The 9,012-nt window shown below is 34.8% G+C and overlaps 1 protein-coding gene across 1 annotated transcript; it reads right to left on the bottom strand.

Moving 5' to 3' along the window:
• Positions 1–8,501: 8,501 nt before the first annotated feature.
• Positions 8,502–8,801, bottom strand: LOC149386548 (beta/delta-urticatoxin-De2a-like). The gene has a single exon (XM_089626526.1). The coding sequence runs from the start codon at positions 8,799–8,801 to the stop codon at positions 8,502–8,504; it is 300 nt and encodes a 99-aa protein (XP_089482652.1).
• Between the last annotated feature and the right edge of the window lie 211 nt (positions 8,802–9,012).

Raw genomic sequence — 9,012 nt, 5'->3', positions numbered from 1 at the left:
CATTGATCCAAGCTGAATTTTTTGCCCTTCACGATAGAACTACATTTGGTGAACAATTTTTCATCTAAAATCTCTCTAGAACTTTGTTATAGGTCTCTTGAGACAAACACAAAATACCAAGGATTGAAATGCCGACGGCCGATTTCGTGCCGACGGCCTCAAAAAACGGAAATTGCGACGGAAAAAATGTGGAAATTTGAAAAAATTGTGTCGATGGAAATTGCGGTGGCCGATGAAAATTTCGATAAAATACGGAAATGCCGACGGAAATAATGTTGCAAAATAATTTAGATATATAATTATGCAAACTAATTTTAGAGATTTGTTAGTATCTAGCCTTTTAATAAGAGTAAGATTAAAATAATAGACAAAGTATTAATTAATTTAGGGAAGTAGCCAATATTGATTAGAATCCCCAAAATATCCTTCCCTTTCTTTTATCTGATACGAAACAAGGATCAAACCAAAATGAAAAAGCTAGATGCAACGAAACCATATCTGAACCCTAGCTTCGAACCCTCCGGCCACATTCCAGGAGCTGCAATGATGTTGTCGTTCTCCACCGTTCCGGCCGGACACGGATCGCACCATCGCTGGAGCTGCAATGGCGATTCTCCTCACATCGCAAGCTTTTGTCCTCGTCCGCCGCGTCCATCTTCCTCCGCCACTCCGCCGCCAGAGCCGCCGCCGTTTCCCTCGTCGATTTACCGGCGCTCGCTCCGACCGCCGTCAGAACCTCCAGCAACAGAACGCAGCTCCGACGAAGACTGCTCAGCAACAAAGCACAGCTTCATCGGTCCGGTCCGCTAGCACGGCCGATCTCGAAAACGCTGCCGTGATCGACGTGGCACATCTCGGAATTTCCGTGAGCAGTGATCCATCCAATCCAACCGCCGCTCTCTGCCGAAGTTGCGCCGGCTTCTTCACGTTCAGATCTCTCCCTGTCGCCGAGCCGATGATTCGAAAGCTCGATTCACTGACGACAATGAATGCTTCGATGATGATTGTGTCGTCGTCGTTCGAATGGGGATTATTCGGTAGTGGAATTGCTACTGAAGCATTGCGTTGATTGGATTGATTTCGGAATTTGGAGTTCTCAAGTTTTGAATTTGTAGATGAATGGTGTAGATGTTGATGTTGAACACTCTTCTTATGATGGTGTTTTTATTTTTGTTTGGTTTCTTGAGATCTCTGTCGCAGTGTTTGTTTTAGCTCTTTCTTGAAGAGTTGGTTGGTTTCGTTCGTTCAACTATTTTTCCCCACCTTGAGTAAAAATCTTTTTTTTTTACAGCAAATTTTGTATTATCACTATTAAAAAATATATTAAGTAACAGAAATAAGTATTTACCATAATGGACCAGCTTGTTGAATTCCGAGTCTAAATAAATCGGATTTATTGTTATATTTACCATAGAAACGAATGATTTACTCAATGGTTAATATGATTTACTGTCATATTTACTGTCCTCGATTGTTCACGGAAATAATTAGTAAATCGTTTTTACTGTTAAATTAACTAGTCCTCATCTCTGATACTTTTCATTTTAGATTAACTAGAAAATGTTATGGTTAATCTGTAAATGTACCTAATAAGATTTACTATTGTTCTTGTTATGGTTAATAAGATTTACTGTTGTTCTTGTTATGGTTAATAAGATTTACTGTTATTCTTGTTACGGTAAATAAGATTTACTATTGTTCTTGTTACGGTAAATAAGATTTACTATTGTTCTTGTTACGGTAAATAAGATTTACTTTTGTTCTTGTTACGGTAAATAAGATTTACTCTTGTTCTTGTTTCGGTAAATAAAATTCACTATTATTCTTGTTACGGTAAATAAGATTCACTTTTATTCTTGTTACGGTATATAAGATTTATTGTTGTTCTTATTACGGTAAATAAGATTTATTGTTGTTCTTGTTACGGTAAATAAGATTTACTGTTTTCTTGTTACGATAAATAATATTTACTATTGTTCTTGTTACGACAAATAAAATTTACTGTAGTTTTTGTTATTGTTAATTAAATTTACTAATTTTTTTTTGTTATGGATGATATTATTTATTATAATAGTTAATAATATTAACCTAAGGGTATTATTGGAATGTTGTCATGATAAATTGGCTATTTTCCTAAATATGTTAATAGTTGGGCTATAATTTTAAAATAGGGGTGTTATTTTAGCTAGTTCTTCAACTGGCCCCTAATTTTATTGATAATACATGCCCTCAAATTCATTTAATGAAATATGAGTAAAAAAAGAAAAATGTTAGATTTTTTGAATACTAACAGCTTTAACAAAAGCCCAAGCCCACTGAATGAACAATTGCAGTGATGCGTTTTGCCATTTGTGAGTTGCACGTGAAGCATCAAAGTCATATGTGAATCGTCAGATGCAAACTAATCCAACGATAGAGAATAAAGCTTGGATAAGATATAATGTCTTCTTAACCTAGCTGCTCCTTTGGGCAAAAAAATCATAGCCGCTTCAGTAAAAAAAAAAAAAAAAAAAAAAAAAAAAACAACCTACCTGCAACAAAAAAAAAACAGAGTTTCATTAGTTTTGCTTTCTCTCTTCACTTTTGGTTATCACGTAAATCTCCCTCTCTCTCATCTCATTCATATTTTTTTGTTTTTATATTGGACGACACGAATCCACGGACCAACAGAGGAAACCGCGACAAACTTGCGACTGAATCACCGAATAATTGCTGAATTTGTAAAGGAAGCGTCGATATTTTGAAATATCGGCAGAAATCGCGCCATTCAGTCGCCGGACTGGACCAAATTTTTAGGTTTTCATTCGGCGAAATGAAGCATTTTTGTCCCGATTTTTTTTCATTTATACTCTATGCCAAACGACGATTATGGACGAAACGACAACGGAATATTGACGATCAAACGACGACATTTCGTCGAAACTTTGTGGCGAAACGACCAACTAGCAAATTTGTGTCGGACTCCCTCAATCAGCGCTATTTCGTCGCCATATCCACGACATTCTCCGAAATTTAAATCCTTGCAAAATACCTTGTGATCTTTCTCTATGGTCTTAATGCCAATGACATAAGATGCCTCACTCATATCTTTCATATCAATTTTTTTTTAAAGAAATTGGTTCACCTTATACAGCATTCCATTATCATTAATTGATAGCAAAATATCACCACATATATAACAATGAAATATATCTTACTCCCACTAACTTTTTGGTATATACATTGATCCATGATGTTCTCTTCAAAATCAAATGAAGTGATGACATCATAGAGCTTTAAATACCATTGGCGGGAGGCTTGTTTCAAACCATAAATAGATTTATTAACCTTGCAAACTATATTCTCTTGATGATTTTGTTGTTCAATCGGTTGTTCGATTGGTTTGGTCAATATGATCTCGATCAGCAACTTGATCTAAATGATCAGCATTATTAGCTTGTGAAATTTCGACAGCTGGTTGTCTTACACATGATTGAGCTTGAGGAGTGTGTATGATAATCAGTCTATCACTTGAACTAGAAGGTTGAGCTTCATTCTGATCCAATTCAGAGACTGAGTCACGCAGTTGGTCACTCATACTAATCAAGTCATTCTCAATAAATTTAGCATTTCTTGATTCTACAATCCTCTAGAATCTATAACCTCTAGAATTTATAAATTCTCACTTCGGACAGACATCCCCAAATGCGTGTATGTCACAGATTGGGTTTCCAACCTTTGAATAACTCAAAATTTTTCTTTAAACAGCCTTGGTTGGAACTCGGTTTAGTATATACACAGCCGTCTTTAGTGCTTCAGTTCACAAGAATTGAGGAAATTTTGTGTTACTCCTCATACTTCTCACCATGTCCATTAAAGTTTAGTTTCTTCTTTCTGATACACCATTCTGGTCCGGAGTATCAGTCATAGTGTATTGGGCAACAATCTCATGTTCTTGAAGAAACTTAACAAATGGTACAGGTGCTTGTCCATTCTCCGTGTATCTACCATAACACTCTACATCTCTATCTAATCTCACTATCTTTATTTGCTTACCACATTGTTTCTCTACTCCAGCCTTTAAAAATGTAAAGGCGTTTAAATCTTCGTCTTTAGAACGACGTAAATAGAGATACATAAATCGTGAGAAATCATCTAGGAAGGTGATAAAATATTTTTGACTATTTGCATCCATGTCAGGATAACAAATATATGTATGTATGATTTCTAACACCTCAGTACTTCTCTTTGCACACTTTTTAGACTTATTAGTTTGCTTTCCCTTAATGCAATCAACACAAGTTTCAAAATCAGTAAAATCAAGAGCACTAAGTACTCATTCATCCACCAACCTTTTAATTCTCAAAATGGAGATATGTCACAATCTCCGGTGCCACAATAGAAAAGAATTTTCATTCATAATACAATGCTTCAACGCACCAGTAACATTCAAACAGTTATAAGAAACATCATTTTGCAATGTAATTGAATAAAGACCATCAAACAATGTACCATAACCAACAATTTTGGATTTATTTAATAAAGTAAAACTAATATCCAAAAAGTTAGAGTCAAAACCAAAGGCACAAGTCTTGAAACTGAAATTAAATTCCTTGAAAAACTAGGAGCATAAATGCTTTTTTCAATGCAAAATAAAGCTACTACTTAACACCAAATTGCAATAACCGACAGCCTAGACATGTGAGCTCCTCCTGCTCCCTGAATGGATGTATTACTCACTTCCCACTGGCTTCCGTAGGTTTTGCATACTTGAGACATGGATTGTAAAATCAGAGTCAATACACCAAGTATTATCATCAACATTTGTTAGATTTGATTCATAACATACAAATAAAAGTTTAATACCTTTCTTGTCAAGTCAATTTTTGAACTTAGAGCATTCTTTCTTTATGTGTCATTTATTCTTGAAAAAGAAACACTTCGACTCTTTCTTAATGTCCGATTTGATAGGGATCTTGCCCTTATCTTTGGCACGGTCTTTCTTCTTTCTTTAGGAGAAAGTTAGATTCACTTTCTCATCCTTTCCCATGTTCAGCCTTCACTCTTCTTGAACACACATGGTCATAAGTTCATTAATTGAGTTAATCTTTATGTGTGTGATAAGAAATCTTAATAGGGCTATATTGCTGAGGTAGAGTGCACAAAATGAAGTGAACCAGAAAGGTTTATGATATATCAACTTCCAACGTCTTTAGTTGAGCCGTAATATCCCTCATACGCATGATATGATCACGCACGCCTCCAATCTCAGTAAGCTTTATGGACGAGAATTGCATGGTAATGGTACTTGCCAAATCCTTATATGAAGCGACAAATCGTTCATCTATTGCTTTCATCAAGAGACGAACATCGTTATATTGCTCAATAGAACCCTTAATCTTAGGGACGATTAGATCGCTCCCACTTTTCATAAAGATCAATATGATCTGGGGTATTCACCTCAGTGATTTCAGGTGGTTCAGGCTTTCTTATGGCATAGTCAATATCCATCCATCCCAGTTGAAGGAGAACTATCTCTTTTCATACCTTAAAGTTGCCCACTTTGAGTTCGAGAACATCGCATTTAACATCAGAGTAACTAACAGATTGACTAACTGTAGTTTACAGAAATTAAACATGCTCATTAAAATTTATTTTGAATAAAATAGATGTATCATGTTTTACGAATGTAAAACATGTTTATACTCAATGTATCCAGAGACATAAAACTTGTCTGTGAGCTAAAGATCTAATTCGATTAGATTAACGCGATTATGATAAAACTATCAAACTATGTTTTTTTTTCTAATACATGTAGGTTAATTAGGAAATATAATTTGATATTTTATTCTAATTAATCATACAAATATTACAAAATCCATGTGGGTAGATTCCATAATGTACCATATGATTAACCAACTATTGTTTTATGGTAACTTAATTCTAAATATACAATCTAAATTAATTAAAGATGTGGTTAAACATACAATTTTAATTAAAATCAAGCAATTACCTACAAAAGTAGGATTGTGATTTTTCTCATTGATGGGTATGGAGCTATAAATACGAACGTTTTGAGGGTCTCTAAGCTTACTCACACATTCAGGAAACCAACACCATCTCGGAGTAAGAGCGAAAGCTTAGAAGAACCTTGAAATAACTCGCAGGAATCGGAATCCGAAACTCGCTGAAAAACACAATAATGATCGAAGATAATTCGATCATTTTCACTTCCGCATGTTCATGTTATTGGAACACTTTTAATAGGTGTAAAAAGTTCTTACGACAACATCATTAGTACACTTTAACTATATGGGTCCATGTCAGCTTTAAAACAATTATCAAGATCAGAGCAATCAGTGGTCTATCTATCTACCAAGCATGTGGTGTGGATAAATAACACGTGGGTGAAATATCATATGCATCACTGTGATTATCAATGATTTCCACCTTTCCTGGGCAGGTCTAAACGTGGCTTGCTTTTCGTGGTGAGAGCATTTACCTTTTAACTCTCCAATAATGCTCATATCTCCCAACAAAAGTGGCTTTGATTCCATCTATAATGAATTTCTTGCTTTACCGTCACTCTTATATAAAATATATTTACATGTTTACTTATTTTCGATTTATGTATATATAACGGTTTTGTTCTAATGTCGCTGAAACTAAATACAAGAAATATACATATTAAAATTTTCTTTTCTTTACTTCTTTCATTTCATGAATCCATGTATAAATTACGAATCCAGGCTGGTGAAATTTTCAAGATATCTTTAAAATAAATTTGTCTCGAATAGCATATAAGTTTACAACCGACGGAGGTTCAGAAATTGAATTTTTATTATACCGAACAATATTTAAAATTCAAATAAATATTGTTCCCGGTATTTCCTGAAGATATTTAGAATCTAGATCATATGTCCCTTTTTCTATCCTCCCCAGTTAAATATTGACACGTCATATAATTCTTTTTTAACATTAGTTAAATATAACGCAATTAATTCCATTTCGCTATATTTTGAAAAGATGGTGTAAAATGCTACATTGGGAAGCGATGATCTGGGTTCTGAATGAGCCAAAGCTGCAAATAGAAGAAGAAAAAATTAATATTAAAATAAATAAATGATGTGTCAATATTTAACGGGAGGAACAATAAAAGGGAAATATTTAGGGGATGGATTCAGATATTTAAGATTGATTTTCATTCTCCCATTAGTAATTTTTGTGAGTTGGACATATGTAGTAGTGCATTATTGAAAGTAACAAAAATAAAAATGGGTACAAAAATTTTAAATAAAAATAAAAATTATGATTTTTTTCTTATGATGAATGGGCATAAAAATCTTATAATGAGTATCTGTTATTTACCGTGAAATACGCTCAAGAGCGTACGTATAAGCTAAGGAATAGATCCGAGAATGTCACAGGTCACTATAAATTTATAGATCAATTTTGCAACACATAGATGCATGTATATTCATTATTTATTTATATTTACGTGGCGCATCTTCTGCTGACCAATTAAATGCACAAGCATCCTTTTGGACACATTTTTCTGATAACAAAATTACTCCATCATCGTTGTGTATGTTGAATATCTACGTACTTGGTTTTTCTGTATTTTATATATGAGAATGTAAACTAAGCTCAAGACTATATGGAATCAAAATCAAGACTCATCTTAATATGGTTGATATTATGAAGTATTAGATGTCTATATAAATTTTTTGCATATTTTAGAATGATCTCTGACCGTTTACACGCCAGCCAAAAATATATTAAGGATGTATTTATAGCTTTTTAGTTATGTATATATAGAACAGGTATATCATTTTAAGAGAATAGTGATTGATGATATATTCAGGAGAATGGAAATGGCTTTGACCTTTTCAATATACAATGATCTAAACCATGAGAGTGGCTAAAATAATCGGTTTTGTAACTTGTGTATGTGGGATCAAAGATGAATTTTGTAAGTTCTAATGATACTAGCTAGTCCGAATTCGTTATATCTTTAAGGAAGCCGATAAAGAAGCCAACATGGCGACCACCGTCACCAAAACGAGAATTAATCACACTCTTCATCATCATTGTGTAGACTCAAGGGTGTGTGTTTATTCATATGTTTTATAATGATCGATCGCTGACCCATAAACTCCAGTCATGGATAGATTTATAAGTTTGATGATATAAATACTTGGGCACCGTTAGCTTTCGAGATGCTAAGTCTGATTTTTGTATGATTCTTCGTGATTAAACTAGAAATTAGGTATAGTTATAATAGGAGCGGATATTAGGAATAGAGTTTGGCACAATTCAACTTATTGGATAACAAAAAGATAGAGATATACATGCACGCAGTCGCAAACAAACAAAGCAGTACAGTAGATAGAAGTAGCTAGCTTCATATCACCTTATTATAAGACTAGTGGCTATATATAATATACAGCCACAGGGTGGTGGATAGTCTTAGCTAGCTACGTTGTTGCAATACGTACGTACGTGCATGCATGCTTATTGTTTTACTGGCATTTTCCGTACACATATTGCTGGCCCGGAATGATTCCAGTGCATGTCAGAGAGCTGCAACACCAGTCGAGCAATCCGCAAGGGTTTCCCTTCGGGACGCAGTGGTCCCACGGCAAGGTCAGAAGGTGAACGATCTTCCGATTCCCGATGCTCAGCGTCACAGTCTGGGCTTCTTTTGCTTCCTCCAAGTTCATGATATTCTGAATGTCGATGCCGCGATCGCCGGAAGCCGACGAAGCAGCCAACAGCGCCACCACCGCCACCAAAACAAGAACCGCACTCTTCATCGCCATTCTCTATTATTCTGCGTGTTTAATATCTCTCAACGTGTATTTATAAGATGTTTCTTTCTGATCGAGTAGTGAGGAATATGCGTTGTGGAAGCTCTCTATTTATAGTGCTTCAAGGAAACATCTAGACATCCATACATAATTACATTATTACCCTCCAACCACTTTGGGTCCATCCAATCCTGCAAAAAATTAATAAAAGATGGTCCATGCA

This window comes from Urtica dioica, chromosome 9, assembly GCF_054948205.1.
Source record: "Urtica dioica subsp. dioica isolate 48M chromosome 9, U.dioica_male_clone48M_v1_H2, whole genome shotgun sequence".
NCBI lineage: Eukaryota > Viridiplantae > Streptophyta > Magnoliopsida > Rosales > Urticaceae > Urtica > Urtica dioica.
The sequence above is the reverse complement of the archived record's forward strand: the minus strand, read 5'-3'. Positions and strand labels throughout refer to the sequence as shown.

What these genes read in the sequence shown, in the direction of transcription:
- LOC149386548 (XM_089626526.1), bottom strand. Translation starts at nt 8,801, where the DNA reads ATGGCGATGAAGAGTGCGGTTCTTGTTTTGGTGGCGGTGGTGGCGCTG.